This window comes from Bacillus rossius, chromosome 1 (genome assembly GCF_032445375.1).
Source record: "Bacillus rossius redtenbacheri isolate Brsri chromosome 1, Brsri_v3, whole genome shotgun sequence".
NCBI classification, from domain to species: domain Eukaryota; kingdom Metazoa; phylum Arthropoda; class Insecta; order Phasmatodea; family Bacillidae; genus Bacillus; species Bacillus rossius.
This window is the reverse complement of record NC_086330.1, coordinates 377,306,278-377,324,035: the sequence shown is the minus strand read 5'-3', so window position 1 is coordinate 377,324,035 and position 17,758 is coordinate 377,306,278. Positions and strand designations below refer to the sequence as shown.

General features: G+C 42.5%; 1 protein-coding gene across 3 annotated transcripts in view; it reads left to right on the top strand.

The window, feature by feature from the left end:
* The window catches only part of LOC134528558 (transcription factor AP-2-epsilon), a 387,195-nt gene that overhangs the window by 278,262 nt on the left and 91,175 nt on the right, over positions 1–17,758 (top strand). For all 3 annotated transcript variants that reach the window (XM_063362291.1, XM_063362289.1, XM_063362290.1), the window contains exon 5: positions 6,294–6,348. In XM_063362291.1, coding sequence (XP_063218361.1) covers positions 6,294–6,348 — 55 coding nt within the window. The remainder of the gene's footprint in view (positions 1–6,293; positions 6,349–17,758) is intronic.

The window sequence follows — 17,758 nt, the reverse complement described above, 5'->3', positions numbered from 1 at the left end:
ATTAATGTTTTTAAAACTGTATTTTCAGCACAGTTAAAAATGGCTAAAAAGCTTGTTTTTCAGAGTAATTTTTTTTTCTGGAGTAAAACAACCGGTACAGATTCTTGAAAGCACTTGAGGGACTTGCATTACACTTTCATCTTCATTTCTATGCCGTATAATGTTACGGTCACCGCTCATTGCACTGGGAGAAGACTGCGCGCCAGTCCAGAGGAGACACCGCGCTAGAAGCACCAGCCAGTCCCGCCTCGCCGACACAGATACGCCCCTGACTAGGCGGGCCCCAGGTGACTGCTGCCCGCGACTCTTAGCGGCAGTCTGAGACCAGACACTCACTCCCTCACTGGGCCGACCAGGCGCTCAGAACCCTAGCCGATCTCCACGACCAGGAATATCGGTGCTAGTCTTCACCGGAACCGAGCATTCCCGCTACTTTCGATACTAGCGAGATATTTTTATTTTTGTATTAATGGCGCAGCAGTCGGTGATTGAAGTAGCGAAAGTTAGTTTTGAACGATTAAACAGTTTTTTGTGACCAAAAGTAAAAAAAAAAAAAGATAAACATTTGTGTTTCAATTTTCTTTTTTATTGCACAGCCTTATTACTCCCAAGCTTTAACTTTGAAAACAAAAATCGTTTTACCGCATGTAAATTAACATAATTATTAAACTAAAACAACATTTATTCTTGCCATAGCAGACTTAAAAGCAAAACTATGTTTACTTGAAGCACATGGCTTGACTACCACAGGCACAGTCAGCACCGCCTAGCGACTGAGTAGTCTCGTCCGAGGAGAGTAGCATTAGCGAGCAATAATGCTGTCGATGTCGAGTCCCGAAAGTACCGAAACAACCGAGAATCGATTTTAAATTCCTGGTTCTTTTGCTATGTTAAAAGTGCCGGGAATTCCCTGTACTTTCAGGACCGGGGTTTCCCGGTTCCAGACCTTATAGCTGTCACCGATCTGGACGAGTAGCGCTTCTCTCCCTGACAGACCAGCATCAGGACGGATTAGGCCTACACCAATTACACGCACTCTTTCATGGGCTGGCTGGCAGCCCGTCGGGAAACGACTAAAGTCGCCCCCGAAACTACCAGAGCCACCCAAACCAATGCGGACAGCAATGTGCAAGCCCCCAACCCCCCGCATGGTAGACTCTTTTCTACTCTGTCCAACTCATCTTCCAGATCCATCCTTCTGTTTTCCCGCTCGATACTAATGCGTGAAATTTTGCATCCCGCATGTCAGAGCCCAGGGTTTTCCCTGTGTCTATGCAGGTTTTACCTGGGCCCAACTTATCTAGTTTTAGTCTAGGATAGTCAGTGAGGGGAGTTAGTCATGGCGCCAATCGCTGCCATGGCTGGCCAATCCCCCTCCTAGCACATGATGCATGCTACCCCTCCTGCATGGTTCACAACCTGCATGATTATAGCGTATAGGCTTCGGCCTGTGACGCACTTAGTCTCCCTCCCTAACCCGGAACCCTCCCTAACACACTTAGCTTTTAGTTAGGTTAGGAAAAAAATTGGTTGTCTGTAAAGTTGGTTTACGGACGATAGTTTAACGTGACAACGTCATAATAAAACATTGATGAAATGATTGCATACTTTTATAAATAAAATTGAATAATTTTTATTTTAATAATAAAAGAATAAATACTTGAAACTATACAAGTAATCAGATTTTTAAAATGCAAGAATAATTTACCTTTATTGCCGAAATTGTTGTTGTAATAAGCAATGAAAACCACATTAACTTTTCACTTCACTTTATAACCAGTCGACGAAACAGTTCACGTGCTGCCGCTGTCTTTCTTCTCCTCGGACGCATAGGCCAATCGAGTGGAAGAGAGATAGATGCGGCGCAAGCGTACAATGAGCGTAACGGTACACAGCGTAACGGAACAATGTGCGTAACGGGATACTTTTTCGTGCGTGCAGCCGGCGTTCATCGATTTATTAGACGTTGTCACGTCAAAAATTCACTCTCCCAAGTTGCGGGAAACTAATGGAATACACCTCCTGGCAACAGCGCCAGACTTCGACGTGTGACTTCCGTTGCTTCTCTATGAACAGAGTAAACATGACTGAACCCTGAATGACGAAGTGTAATAACTAGGTATTTAAGAGGGTTGTTAAAACTTCCAAAAGATTCTTGTAAGTTCATACGACGATGTCCGTAAAATTACGAAGATATCTGGTGGTTAATTTTTAACCATTGCTCTTCGTAAATTTCATGTGAAAATTTTTAATCGTGTAGTAGTGCTGAACTATTTTTTGTTATTGTTGTTGAAAATTAATGGCGGTGAAATATCAACAATTACTTGGCAGCGTTTTCTCCGTGTGCCCACATGCATGTATGCCCTATCTACATTGCAGTGCCCACTCCATAGTCTTTTTGTGTTAGTCCTTATCAGTTAGTCATATGTAAGGTACGTAAGCCAAATAAGGCCCGGTTCCAAATAAGGCCCACCCATTATTTCCGGGCGCTACGTGTAGAAGATGTAAAATATGTGCTTTGCTACTGAATGCTCCTACCATCCAACGACCAGACCAGAAACTATAACGCCGCAGCAAAGCAACCACGCCATTTTATGAGCAGGTTTTCATTGTTTGTCACAAAGGACAGCGTTTCTTCTTATTTTCAGGTATGTAAATGTTTGGTTACACGTGAAGATGTATAATAGTATTTGGCAAACCTTTACCATATTTTCAATAGTCTTTTTAATGGCATTCAGAATTGCATATTATAAATATTGCAGAATGTAAACAAACATTTGTTATTTAAATATTAATATATGATTGTGTAGGTAATTATCGGGAGCCAAATAAGGCCCAGTTGAACAGAGCCTAATAAGGCCAGCCGGGCCTTATTTAGAACACAGTTAATCGTGCCATAATTTTACAAAGATGTGTGCAGTTTAAAGAGAGGGAATAGATTTGGGCGGCTCTTAACCGTAGTCTTGGGAGCTGATGAGGGTTGACATAATGTGAACATGTAGAGGCGCCGGAAAAATTAACAGCAAAATTAACTTCAAGTAACTTAGGCAACACCCTTATTAAGTTTACAATAATTTTTGAAAGTACACTTTAAAGACTACAGTGCACAACATTCATGTTTCAAATTAAAGCTTTTAAACAAATGTATAATGGTTTTACTTATAAGTAATGCTAGTAGCTCACTTAAGTTTTTTTCAGTGTTCTGTATTGTTTTCCTCAGATAGCGCCTGTTAAGAAAAAACGAGCATTGTGGACTGAGGACCAACTTTCTCGAGCAATGAAGGCCGTAAGTGATGGTTCTTCTGTAAGGAGTGCTGCCCAGAAATTCGGAATTCCCAGGAAAACACTTGGAAATCATCTTCTCACAGGTACAGTGACTAAGAAACTAGGTCGACCATCATATCTTACTGTGTATCAAGAAAATGATTTGTGTAAAAGAATTTTCCGCCTAGCTGATATAGGGATGCCTATAACTGCAAAAATCCTTCGGCGATCTATATTTTCATTTTGTGAAGCAAATAAAATTCAAGCTCCTTTCGCCCATGGAAGTGCTGGGCGGAAGTGGTTGAAATTATTTTTGCTAAGACATCCCGATGTTGCCCAACGAAAAGCCCAATCGATGAATCCAGGCAGAGCTACAAAACTAAATAACTTTGTCGTGAATGATTACTTTCAAAAATTGAAGGAAGTAATGACTAGGTTGGATATTTTTGACAAGCCTCAGCTTATATTCAATTTGGATGAGAAAGGTTGTAGACTTACCTTGCATAAGCAACAGAAAACATTTGCCAGAAAAGGAGCCAAGCGTGTTCATTTAATAATGCAAAAACTTGGCGAAAGTGTATCAATTGTGTCCTGTGGAAATGCCATTGGACAAGTAATCCCACCAATGGTAATATTTAAAGGTGTAAGATGCAACCCTGCATGGAAAGATAACTTACCTAGTGAAACAGCAATTGAAATGACAGTGAAAGGTTACATGACAACTGCCACATTCATAAATTGGGTTCATAACTTTTCGCAGTACAGGCCACCAGGCAATGTTCTTCTTATTTTTGATGGAGCAAAATCCCATTTAGATGCTGGTATTGTGGAAACAGCTGATAACTATGGCATTACATTATTTTGCTTACCGAGTAATACTACTCATGAGTTGCAACCGTTGGACAAGTCTGTCTTTCATCCTTTCGAGGCATTTTGGGACGATGAAGTGATGCTCCACTGGACAACACAACAACACAGTCACGATCGAAAAATTACCAAGCATGATTTTGGGAATATATTCACAAAAGTATGGCCAAAAGCTGCCTCGGCTGCAAATGTTGTTGCAGGCTTTAAAGCCACAGGAATTTTTCCCTACAATCCAAATATAATCCCAGAAGAAGCTTTTGCTCCTTCAGAGATCACATATAGAGCTGAAGACAATGCAGCTACAGCTACGACCATAGCACCACCCGAGTGCAATGCAGTTCCAGCTCCAAATGCACCCACAGCACAATCTGAAGATGACGCAGCTGCATCTACAACCATAGCACCACCTGAGGGCAATGCAGCTCCAGCTCCAAATGCACCCACAGCACAATCTGAAGATGACGCAGCTGCATCTACAACCATAGCACCACCTGAGGGCAATGCAGCTCCAGCTCCAGATGCACCCACATCACATTTTGAAGGCAATGCAGCTAGTAGCACCGCACCATCTAAGAGACTGCCAAAATCGCAAGCTTCTTCTTCATCACTAAATCTTGTTTTACCATCTTGTTCTTATCCAATAGCATCTGCCTCCTATAGTACCAGATCTTCAAGTGAATCAACCTCAGTGAGTGACGACATTTCTCTTCACGATAGTTTGAGCAGTGATCTTGAGTCTGATGAAGATGAATTTAAAACAACTTTGCAGGACATTTTGAAAAACCCTGAGATTAAAGTAAAAACGGCTGTTAGCAGAAAGAAATCATTAAATTACAAGGCTATTGAAGTGACGAAATCTTTGTTTGAAGAACCAGGAAATTCTGGTCGTCAAAAGAAGAAAATATCTAAATACAGTGGTACTCTGAAAAAGAGGGCTACAGTAACACATGAAAAGGGGGATAAAAATCTGACAGGGAAACTACGACCTGGAAACTCTAAGAACAACAAAAAGTCTAAAATAAATGCAACAGAACAATCTAAGCAGAGTTGGTATTGTCATATTTGCGATGAGGATCGCCAGGTTGACATGCGACTATGCCAACAGTGTCTTCAGTATGTCCATGAACAATGTGTAGGGCTTTCACGTGAGGACAAAAACTATTTTTTCCTCTGTCCTGATTGTGAAAATTAGAATTTTGATAACTTACCTTTTAAATATGATTGTGTATTTTGGTATGTCTCTACTTAAGTTATAATTCATAACCTAGCTTAAACTAGCATAACAACAGTTGATGAAGAATGTGCAGGGCTTTCATTTGAGTACAGATACATTTTTATCCACCCTGAGTGTGTTATTACAATGCTTGTACGTGTAAATTGTGATTTTGTTTGTGGTTTATCTTGTAATTATCATAACCTTGCTTAAAGTGGCATACAGACTATTTACTTGCTGTTAATTAATTCATTATAGGTGGGCCTTATATGGTACTCCTGATGGGCCTTATTTGGAACACGTGGTTTTATCAGTCCACTATTCAAACATTTGTGTTTTACAAAATAATGTCATTAAACAGGGTATAATGTTAAAGTTTGCAGAGGTGTTACTGATCACAATAAACAGAGGTATTTTATAGATATTTTTTCATAATTTTATGATTTATGGGAAAATGGGAAAATTCAATTAATCTTAGGTGGGCCTTATTTGGCTAACTTACCTTATGTTTTGTCTATTGTGTATCTGCATTTGTATTGTGCCCATCTCTAAAGTTAACTGGCTTAAACTGTTGATAGGCATGTTACTAATAAAAATAAATAATCGTTGCTGTGGTTTACCGATAATCTCATCGAACAAAAAATGGATTTTAAAACGACAACTTTTCTCTGGCTGTTAAAATTGGTTTTTTGTAACTGAAACGTATTGTGATTTGAGCATTTGAAGTTAGAAAATATATTCACAAAAAGACAAAACAAAATTACTCCTTCTTATGTGATTACTTCAAAAGCAAGCAATATACCTATGGAGGACATTTCGAATGATATTGTTCCTTTAATAGCAGTTTTACAATTGAAAAGGCAACAGTTTGTGTTAACAGCGGCCTGGATTAATTTGGAACTTTTTGAATGGTTCAAATAACAACATGCTTGTCTCTTGTCTGTTTCAGAATACGAACGTCGAAGACAGCGGCGCGTTTATCAACGACCTGCCGCTGTTAAAAAGTGAGTCCCTGAACACTTCCGTCAACTGAGCAATTGCTGCGCCGTGTCTCTATTTACATATTTCTCGCTGTGTGTGTGTGTGTGTGTGTGTGTGTGTAAAAATCCAGCAAGATTGCAAGTTTCGAATATTACCTAAATCCATAAAGCACACGAAGTTAATATTAATCTAAGACATGTTCTCATAATAAGTACGAGCCAAACTAAACCACGTCAAAGTTTCCACGCTGTTACAAAAATGTCTGAAAGATTGGACACACTCGAGCTGTAGGCACTCGGTTCGCGATAACGCTGAACTCTACATGTGTTTTGCAATCACCGCGAAAGATTCCGCTGTCGCCACTAATTAACTTTTGAGGCGCGAAAATTAAATGTATACCCCTCCCGCCCCTTTCCCCCGCCTCTAGAACATACAGCACGAACGGAAGGTGGCTGCAAATGTTTTGTTTGCCATGTCGTCTCGTCGTTGAAGGAACTAACACGGGAAGCTGATTCACGTGTGATTACCGTCGTTGATTCGTCGCCCCAATGCTAGATACAGCTTCGTTCAACCCACTTCTATCCCCTTCTTTCCCCCTTTTTTCTAACTAACAACGCGGAGGCTACGGTACTCGAAAACCCCTGACGGCGGGGACGAGGGAGTGAAGATCTCTATTGTCGAGGTGGCTCACGTGACTGCGGGGTGCCCGTCAAACATCCCCCTTCAACCCCCCACCTTCTAGCGAGGCAACCCCGCTGATTACCCTCTCGGCCTGGGGAAATTAGCCGTGTAAATAGCCCGCTGACGTAGGGGCGGTCTCTCCCCCCACCCCTTCCCATTTCACGCCTTGTTGCGGGCTCGTATTCACTGCGACACATGGCTAGGGAAGAGGGGGGGAGGGGGGGTTCGTCATTATTACTGTGCTTCGTGTCGCGTTGTCGCGCTTTGTGCGCGCGGGGCGTTATTCTTACCCCTCGCACCTAGCGGAGAGGAAATAAAAAGACTCGCACTGTAAAAATTAATAATCCGCGGCCATTACGACTGCCCCCCCCCCAAAAAAAAACCCTCCCCGTGCCCGGATAAAGCCTGGAACACCTACTTCCCCCCCCCCTCCCATCCTGTCACCCCTTTTTGCTTCCAGGAAGTTCGGGCGAGACAAGGGCGGGATTCTTATTGTGTATTATTGTTCACCCGCCCTTATGAGCCTGTCACGTGGAGCGCTAACGGGGCGTGTCTGACGCGATCATCAGCGGTTATTAATTTTTCCTTTTTTCTGTTCATAATTTTGAGGATGGAGGAGGCGCCCGTATTGAAGTCCAAAAGTTTGACAAGTTGTTATTTAGAAATGTTATTTCCGTAATTGTATAAGGGGGATGACGCTCAAAAGAATGAACCAAAATAAAAATGTTTTGCAGCAGCAGCCTATGAACTAACGGGAAACTTCGCGGATTCGTCTGGAGTTAAAAATTCAAAGGGTGCTCAACACATATTTACTCTTTCCGTTTCGCTCATCTCTTAGTGGGACCCCTTTTGTTCTTTTTAGTCGGCACTACCTGATTCTCTCACTTATCTCCTAGCTGGGCATCGTTGGCTATCTGTGGCAGAAGGCAAATGCTACCCTAAAGATGGCGGCCACAAAGTCGATCAAAAAATCTGAGGATTCTATAGGAGGGTTCGGATAGGGATTTAATTCATGTAAGTCGTCATCGACATGGTCACGTGACGTCAACTGTGAATGTGTGTATTTATGTATGTATGTATGTATATATATATATATATATATATATATATATACACTCAGCGGTGCGCGCGCAGCCAGTACACACAACACAGGTCGACAAGTAATGCACACGATATACACCAATACATATCTTATTAATACACGTCTTCAGTCACTGTACATCAGTGCTGTGCATATGTGAATCGAATGTGTGTATGCAGTACAAAGTGAGTATAAAATATACCTACATATTAATATTCTCATATAGATATATAGTTTGAATAACGAAGAAAACAGAGTCTTTGTAGCAATATAATCTAAAAATTAAGAGCATCATTATTTTTTTTATTTAATACCTACAATGTGTATTTTATAGTAATTTAGGAGTTATTTTACTAACGTGATAAAACAAATTTGTTGTGTGATAATATTTTTTCGTGAAAATCCCGAAATATTCTCTGTTTTTTATTAAAAATTAATTTGGATATCCAAAAATAACAACTGTTTGTTTATAGTTGTAAGTTTTCACTTCTGTCGGCAGTCCTCATGACTGCTTTGAATTGTTTTGTTTTTTTAACGCGTACACGATCCACGAGCTGGTGAACTCATAACTAGGGACAGGAATAATTCACATTTTCAGTGACCTCTAGGAAATACTCCACTATCGTCCATGTACTACACATCCTCGTTGGAGACTGAATCGTGATACCTGTTAACTGGGATGCTATTGATTCAATACTTCTTTTGTTGAGGGTTTCTCACTGGCTAAGGTACCTTCAGATAAACTGTGGCTTAATCACTGAATTAGCAAAAATGTGATCGTATTTGAATTCTAGCCTATCGCAAAAATGAACGCGCGAAAATTTTCGGTCTCTACTTACAACAGAAGCCTAGTGCAGGATAGTAGTATGTATGTCTACTTTCTGACAGTTTTTTTTAACTACTGTTGAATTATTGGTCTGGACAGGTAATTCGTCCTCAATGTATTAGAATAAGTGCATAAATATGAACGAAAACAACTAATTAAGGGCCTCGCCTACCCGGGCACACACACTGTGTGCAGAGCTTCAGGAAAAAAAAAAATAATAACGCCATTTGAAAACTTCTCAAGATATCTGAGTGAAGTCTGTTTACGAAAATCATTTAAAGATTCGCTGAGGGCCAAAAAGTAGTTTGGTTTCCGGATTAAGTTTTTAAGCTTTTTTTTTAGATGAAGTAAAATGGATAAAAAAAAAAGCGTGTTTTGAGAGTAATTTTAAGGCATAAAACAACCGGTACAGATTCCTGAAAGCACTTAAGGGACTTGCATTAACCCTTTATCTTCATTTCTCGACCGTAAAATGTTACGGTCACCGCTGAGATCTCACAGTTGTCCTGTGACGACGAGAAGACTGCGCGCCAGTCCAGAGGAGACACCGCGCTAGAAGCACCAGCGAGCGTCGCGCTTATCATCCCGCCTCACTGACATAATTACACCCCTGACGAGGCGGGCCCCTTAATACTCAGCACGGAAAACGTCGAGAAGTTATCCCCGTGCGGGCATACTGCAGTGGGTCACAAACGCGCTCAGAATTTTAGTGCGCTTGCCGAGTTGTGATTCGTAGCATGATATCGGAGGAGAGGGGGTTAGGCGACTTCGTTATACAGCATGTGGTGTGTGTGGGAGGTGGGAATTGAACATTTTCCATTTCAATTTGCCAGACGGGAAATCGATCGGGAACGTAATAAAAGTGCGGAAAATAACTCAACCAAAAGTAATTTTGCCGAAAAGCACTAGAAGAAAGTCAGTAGACCGAAATTCGTTTCTCCGAAATTTAGGTCAAATGACTTTCAGTCTAGTGCCGGCTACCCAATCAATCATGCCCGGTAGCTTCCAGCCTGGTAGCTTCCAGCCTGGTGGCTTCTAGCTAGGGACAGGAAAAATTCGCGGGTTCAATGACCTCTAGGATAAACTCCATAGTTCTACATACACTCGGTCAAATGTCACCCACTCATTGGCTGCTGTCTTGTGAGACGTCCCAACGTAGCAGCCTGTGATTCGATAAAGCTTTGGTCGGGTGTTTCTCATTGGCTCAGAGTCATTCAGGTGAGTTGTGAGCCAATGGCAGAGGCAGAACTGAGGTATAACTATTTGTATTTTAGCCTATCGCGAAATATATTCGCGAATTTTTCCGGTCTCTACTTCTAACCTGTCACTGCGCCAGTGTGGTAGGCAGACCCTGCATTGAAATGCAGTGTGTGCTGCCTAACGTCTGACGTTTCTGAAACACTTAATTCGACAAATTCGTTAATTAGATAAAAAAAATATTAATAAACTCACAGTTTCTAAACGGAAAAAAATAACTAAATAGACTGGAATTTTTCTTCGGAAATATCGGCAGGACTCCGTACGCTCGCAAAACCAATTTCTGATTTTAATGCCGTTTATCTAACTGTGAAGGACCTCTTTCACGGCCTTTTTTCCCCCCCTGAACTCAGTCGCTATAAGCGTGAAAAAAAAAATGTTTTACATTGAAGCGCCTCCCCTGAGGGCGTAATTACGCCGGGACCATCCACAACGATGGAGCGGTAATCAGGCGTGAAGAGGGAGGGTTAAGAGGGGTGCAGCTCGCAGGGGATTGGCTACAATTTCCGGTGCTCGAGTGAGTTGGGGGGGATGTCGCTCCAAGACGCACCCCTTCGCACGGGACGCCTTCAACCCTCTGAACTCTGACACAGTAGAATCTGCTTCAAAACAGTTGAACATGCCAATCCACCACTGTGCAATCACTCGTCAGGTGTGTGTGTGTGTGTGTGTGTGTGTCAGCGAGGCGGGATGATAAGCGCGACGCTCGCTGGTGCTTCTAGCGCGGTGTCTCCTCTGGACTGGCGCGCAGTCTTCTCCCAGTGCACATGAGCGGTGACCGTAACATTATGTGGCCGAGAAATGAAGATAAAGGGATAATGCAAGTTCCTTAAGTGCTTTCAAGAATCTGTACTGGTTGTTTTACGCCTAAAAATTACTCTGAAAATATGCGTTTATAGCCATTTTAACTCTTCTAAAAATACAGTTAAAAACTTAATCCGAAATCAAAATAACCTTTCGGCCCTCAGCGAACTCTTAAATGCTTTTCGTAAGCAGACCCCACTCGGATATCTGGAGTAGTTTTGAAAACGCGTTGTTTTTCCTGAATCTCTGCGCACCGTGTGTTTTCCCGGGTGGGCGGTGGCCTTAAATGCTATTCGTAAACAAGCACTATCGATTAATGTTGGGCGGTTTGTGAATGGCGCGTTAACAACTGAGCTCTGCGCGCTGCCTGGCGGTCACCGCTCAAATTCCACAGTTATCCTATGCACTACGAGAAGACTGCGCGCCAGTCCAGAGGAGACACCGCGCTAGAAGCACCAGCGAGCGTCGCGCTTATCATCCCGCCTCGCTGACACACATAAACCCCTGACGAGGCGGGGGCCTTAAGAGCAACTGCATTTGTCTGTACAAGTTTCGTTCCATGGTTTCGCCTGTACAGTGTATTTTTTGGACAGTGGTAAAGGCTTAAGCGGGTGTTTTCACGCACTTTTTTTTAAGTATGATTTATTCTACTCACAGAATTGTAAGTGGTATAGAGAACTGAAGGGAAACTTTATATTAAATATTACACCTTGAAATCACAAGGTCACCGTAGAGGCGCTTTTCCGCCGAGGAGACCACGCGCCAGTCCGGTAAGGGCGAAGAGACGTGCGATGCGCGAGTCAATGTCGCCCTTATGCGCTCGCATACTTGCATGCAAATATATATATTTTTTTTATCTGCGACCTCAACCAAAACATAATCATGTTTCGTATACCTAGTAATATAATAAGCAACAGTTTCACTTCTGTCGTGAGTAGACTCCTGGCATATAATTTTTTTGACGTGATAACGTCTTATAAATCAATGAACGCCGGCTGCACGCACGAAAAAATTTGTCACGTTCCGCCTGAGCCGAGCGTGCAAGAACCGGCCAACCAACCGTGCGAGAAAATCTTCTATAATATCAAACAGGTTAAGGCGGGCTATTTTTAAAACTAATTGTTCGTGATTATACATAAACAAATTATTTAAATTAAATTTGTCAAAAAACCGTACATAATATTTGAAAATTAAAAAAAGTATGCAATTTTTTCATCAATGTTTTCATATGACTTTATCACGTAAAATTATCGTCCGTAAACCGACTTCACAGACAACCCCCCCCCCCTCCCCCCCTTTTTTAAAAAAATCATGGAGTGAACCGAAAGAAAATTAAATGGAACGTATTAATATTTGTAAGAATCCTAATGTCTAAACGTAAGGGTCGTTTGAAGAGACGTGTTGAAGAAGACGCCTACCGCTCCGAGAGAGGCTCGGCTTGTAGACGCAGGGGGATGGGGAGAGGGGGGCACGCGCATTAGCGCCTGGGGGCTTCGCGGCGTCTGTGGGCGTGGCCCTTTAGGGGGCGGGGCGAGGCGTCCCCTCCCTCCCCCCCCCCTCCCACGCTTGCCGGAAACTGCCACTTCGCCGCCGGGGTCGCGCGCTGATTGGCCCCGGGGGTTGGTCAGCGACATCGCCCAGGCCTCGTGACATCCCCCCCCCTTCAGTTGCCACTCTGTCGCCCTTCCCTTTACATTCCGTTTATTACATTCATTCATCTCCTGAAGAAATGTACCTGATCTCTACCCCAGACTAGAGACCGGAAAAATTCGCGTATTCATTTCACGATATGCTAGAATCCAAGCAACTGTACCTTTATATTGCTTCTGTGAATGGCTTACAGTTTATCTGAAGGACTTTGAGCCAATGGAAAACCTTCAACCAAAGGGAGTATCGAATCGCAAGCGTCCCAGTTGACAGGTGTCACTAGTCAATAGCCAATGAGCAGGTGGCATTTGCCTGAGTGTGTAGAGGGTTGTGGAGTCTATCCTAGAGGTCATCGAAATTGCGAATTTTTCCAGTCTCTACCTATTACTATTTTTGATATTACTTGTGAAATGTTTTCCCTGCGTATATGACATACTGTACGTTAAATACAAAAAGGTTGATGATGGAAAAAAAATTTTTTTTTTCACTTGTTACGTTTTGATATCAACAAGCCAAAAAAAAGGGGATGTTGTCTGTAAAGTCGGTTTACGGACGATAATCTTACGTGATAACGTCATAAGAAAACATTGAAAAAAAATTGCATACTTTTTTATTTTTCAAATATTATTTACAGTTTTTTAAAAAATTTAATTTAAATAATTTGTTTAAATGTAATCCCGAACACTTAGTTTAAAAAAGCCCGCCCTAACCTGTTTGATATTATAGAATATTTTCTCGCACGGTGGTTGACCGGTTCTTGCACGCTCGGCTCAGGCGGAACCTGACAATTTTTTTCGTGCGTGCAGCCGGCGTTCGTCGCGTTATCACGTCAATAAACGCTCAGAGCGGCAGCCCTTGGCCGAGCATAGCAAGTGCTCGGTGAAGGCAGCTTGTGGTGGGAAGTGGCCTTCAACCCTTGCAAGCCCCTCCCTCCCCTCGAAGACGCGTCTCCCTGTGTGCGAGGACCGTAATGCGGTAATTTCCTGCCGCGCGACACAGCGCCGCTAACCAGGTCTCTCCCGGCTGCCTGGACACTCCACACGTGTGTTCGCTACGAGGCACAGCCAGTGTGCTTGTTTCCCATGGGGTAGAGACCGGAAAAATTCGCGAATTCATTTCGCGACAAGCTAAAATACAAATATTTATACCTCAGTGCTACCTCTGCTATTGGCTCACAACTCACCTGGATGACTCTGGGCCAATGAGAAACACCCGACCAAAGCTTTATACGAATCACAGGCTGCTACGTTGGGACGTCTCACGAGACAGCAGCCAATGAGTGGGTGGCATTTGTCCGAGTGTACTTATAGAACTATGGAGTTCATCCTGGAGGTCATTGAACCCGCGAATTTGTCCGGATTACAAGGGTCGTCGCAACCTCCCTCCCCCTCCACTACCGCACACCTTCCCACCTCGGTCTATTGTCACCTTTGGCGGCCTGGGAATTCCGGGCTTACAGAGGCCGCCGCGAGGAGTGGCGTGAATAAGCGTCGCTGTTCTGGGTGTTTCGGTGGTCGGGTCGGCCCGGGATGACACGACACGTCACAGCCGCTCTTGTTGTTCCTTCTAGAAGGACGCCACGGGTATATTAGTGATGACGCTGGCCTCTGCGGGAGCTCCGAGAGTTCGGAGAGTTCCGCGAGTGAAGGGAATTGCGACATAGGCGAAGAGGGTGAGAGACCCCCTCGAGAGTGGCGTGACGCGGAGTGACGGGACCGTGAGAGTGCAGCTGAGTGGCGCGAGACTGTGTGTGTGGACAGGCGCGAGGTGAGGGGCGAACCACTGTCGAGCCTAGCTCCAGTGAGGAGTGCGAACTGTGGACTGGACAGACACTTAGTGACTTGCGAATAAACATTTTTATGTGCAGGTGATTGGTGATGATAAGACATTTTTAAGTACAAATATTTATTAGTAATGTAAATATTGGTAATTAATAAAACTGAAATACACTTGTTTGGGCTTTCCCTTACGAACCCAGTTCACCCACATTATACTCGTAACAGTATAATAAGGAACAGGACAAATTAGTATTTTCGATGACACAGTATCCTGTTCACTCGGACAGACAATGACAACTCGTTGCTTGCTGACTTGTGAGTCGCCTCAGTTGGTTTGCCTGTGACTCGGTGCTTGTTTGGCCCAGAGTCGTCCAGACGAACACTGAGCCAATAGCAAAAGCAGCTTAAGGGGGTGCCTCCCATTTCAGGTCAAGATTTTATATTCACAGTACCTAATTACAGATAAACTTGTAGAATTTTTCAGGTGTTTAACTTTCACGAAATGAAAAATATATACAGCGCATACTTATTGCATAATTAGCTGCCAAAGTTACATTTTTAACGTTTTTAGGTTGTACAAATAAGAATAATTTAATTTATTGCAGAACTGAAACTTTTTAGGTTTAACTGCAATGCCACTGGTTACTTCAAGAAATGGTTTGAATTTCTTTCAGAAAATATTAATTTATTTTACCTGGCAATTCAAAAATTCTCAAATTTGTTACGATATTGACAGCCAAGAAACATGAAATTTTTTTTGTGATAGAAATGCAAACCATATCATGAAGTAGCCAGTGGCATTGCAGTTAAACCTAAAAAAGTTTCAGTTCTGCAATAAATTAAATTATCCTTATTTTTACAACCCAAAACGTTAAAAATGTAACTATGGCAGTTAATTATGCAAAACGTATGCGCTGTGTATATATATTTTTTAGTTCCTGAAAGTTAAACAATTGAAAAAGTCTAAAAGTTGATCAGTAATTAATAGAGACCTGAAAAATTCGCGGGTTCATTTCGTGTTATGCTAAAATTCAAATAATTATACCTTAGTGCTGCTTATGTCATTGTTTCACTGTTAATCTGGAGGACGGAGGGCCAATTAGATACCCTCACTCATAGAAGTGTCGAATCACAGGCCACCCAGTCGAGACGACTCACAAGTCAGCAGCCAATGAACAGTTGGCATTTGCCCGAGTGTGTAGAGGATATTGGAGTCTATCCTGGAGGGCATTCAACCCACGAATTTTTCCGGTCTCCAGTAATAAACAAGAAGAAGTGGTTACCCAACCACGTGCAACACGCCAGAGAATGAGACCTTGTCATCGACCAATGAGTAGAGACTTGTAAAATTCGCGGATTCATTTCGCGATAGGATAGAGTCCAAATACTTTTGACATTATTTTGTTTCAGTGATTGGGCAACAGTTTATCTGAAGGACTCTGGGCCAATGAAAAATCTTTAACAGAAGAATTTAGCGAATCACGATCATTCCAGTCAACAGGTGTTACGAGTCGGTAACCAATCAGCAGATGTAATTTGCACGAGTGCATAGAGGATCATGGAGTCTATCCTTTAGGGATTTGAAATCGCGAATTTTACAGGTCTCTACCAATGAGCACTCTAGAAAGTCTTTATTATGAATAGGCAAGTCGAGTCTAGCCTGGAGTCAAATTAATCCGCGATATAATCGTGGCTCTAGTTATCCACCAGTTTGTGGTCGTCGTACGTAACGGCGGACGGATGGACGGATGACGTATAGAAGCAGTACACGTTTATTGCAGGCGGTGTCTCAGCCACGTTATTGGCTCCCTGCTCGATGGAGGAGGGGTGTGGCAAGTTACTTGTCAGGTGGTTGTAAGTGTGACGAGCTACAGAGGAGCGTTAGTCTCCAGTCATTTTTATGGCCTCACTTCGGAGGCTACTGCGATAGGTAAAGACCGGAAAAATTCGCGAATTTATCTCGCGAAATGCTAAAATACAAATAGTTATACCTCAGTGCTGCCTCTGCCATTGGCTCACAACTCACCTGGATGACCCTGGGCCAATGAGAAACGCCCGACCAAAGCTTTATCGAATCACAGGCTGCTACGTTGGGACGTCTCACAAGACGGCAGCCAATGAGTGGGTGGCATTTGACCGTGTGTACTTATAGAACTATGGAGTTCATCCTGCAGGTCATTGAACCCGCGAATTTTTCCGGCCCCTATGTATGGGGCAACTGTGATATTTGAGATGTATCCATTACATTACATGGCGGAGGAGTTAAGATAAAGATGTAATACAAGTTCATTGAGTGCTAGCAATTACTCTGAAAACACGCGTTTTATCCATTTTCACTCTTCTTAAATATATTAATTTTGATAACGAAATACGGAAACAGAAATACTCTCCTGCCTTCAGCGCATTCTTAAACGCTTTTTCGTAAACAGACACTACTCTGGTAGCGAGGGCAGTTTTTAAATGGCTTTGGTTTCTTCTGCATCTGTGCGCACCGTATGATGAGTAGCAGACGCCCTTAACAACATGTTTCACATTAAGTTTACGAAGAAAACTGGTTTTGAAACTATTCCCGGAACTTAACGGAATCTGCGTAACATTATTTCATACCTTCAAGCTGCCCCTGACTCACTGTTCACCTGATTCACAGCGGGTAGAAGCGATAATAATGAAATACCGTTAATCAATTAATTATCGAATCACGGGTAAGCCACTTGTGACGACTTACAAGTCAGAAGCCAATGAACTGTAGTTATTTGCCCGAGTATACACAGGACTGTTTAGTCCATCCTGATTTGCCTATTAACTTCATTTGCCTTGATTAATCTTAATATATATAAATCTCGTGTCACAATGTTTGTCCTCAATGGACTCCTAAACCACTTAACCGATTTCGATGAAAATTGGCATTTAGGTGTAATATTTTCCAACTTGAGAGATAGGATAGTTTTTATTTCGATTAATGGTCTTAATCTTATAATTTTAGAGTTTTCTAACGTGATGTATGTATGAGTTGGCAGAAAATCACCACGGCAACGGCTGTAGCATTGTTGATGCTTCATTCGTCTCCATGGCAACGACTATTTCATTGTTAGTGCAGTCCTCATCACCGTTGAAATTTTGCGGGTACTTTAAATATCAAAAATTGCCCTTTTTTTTCAAGTATATATATTTTACAGACTTGAAACTTCACAGTAATGTTCCTTATGTTAAGCAGGATGACATTTTCCGAAAATTAGATCCCATGGGTGGTTAAAACCAGGAAACAGTGGGTACTTTGTCTGCATGAGAACAGTATTTTCAATTGTTCATGCCTTCTGCGTCTCCATGGCAACGGGCATCGCGCGGCAGTGGCGTACCCA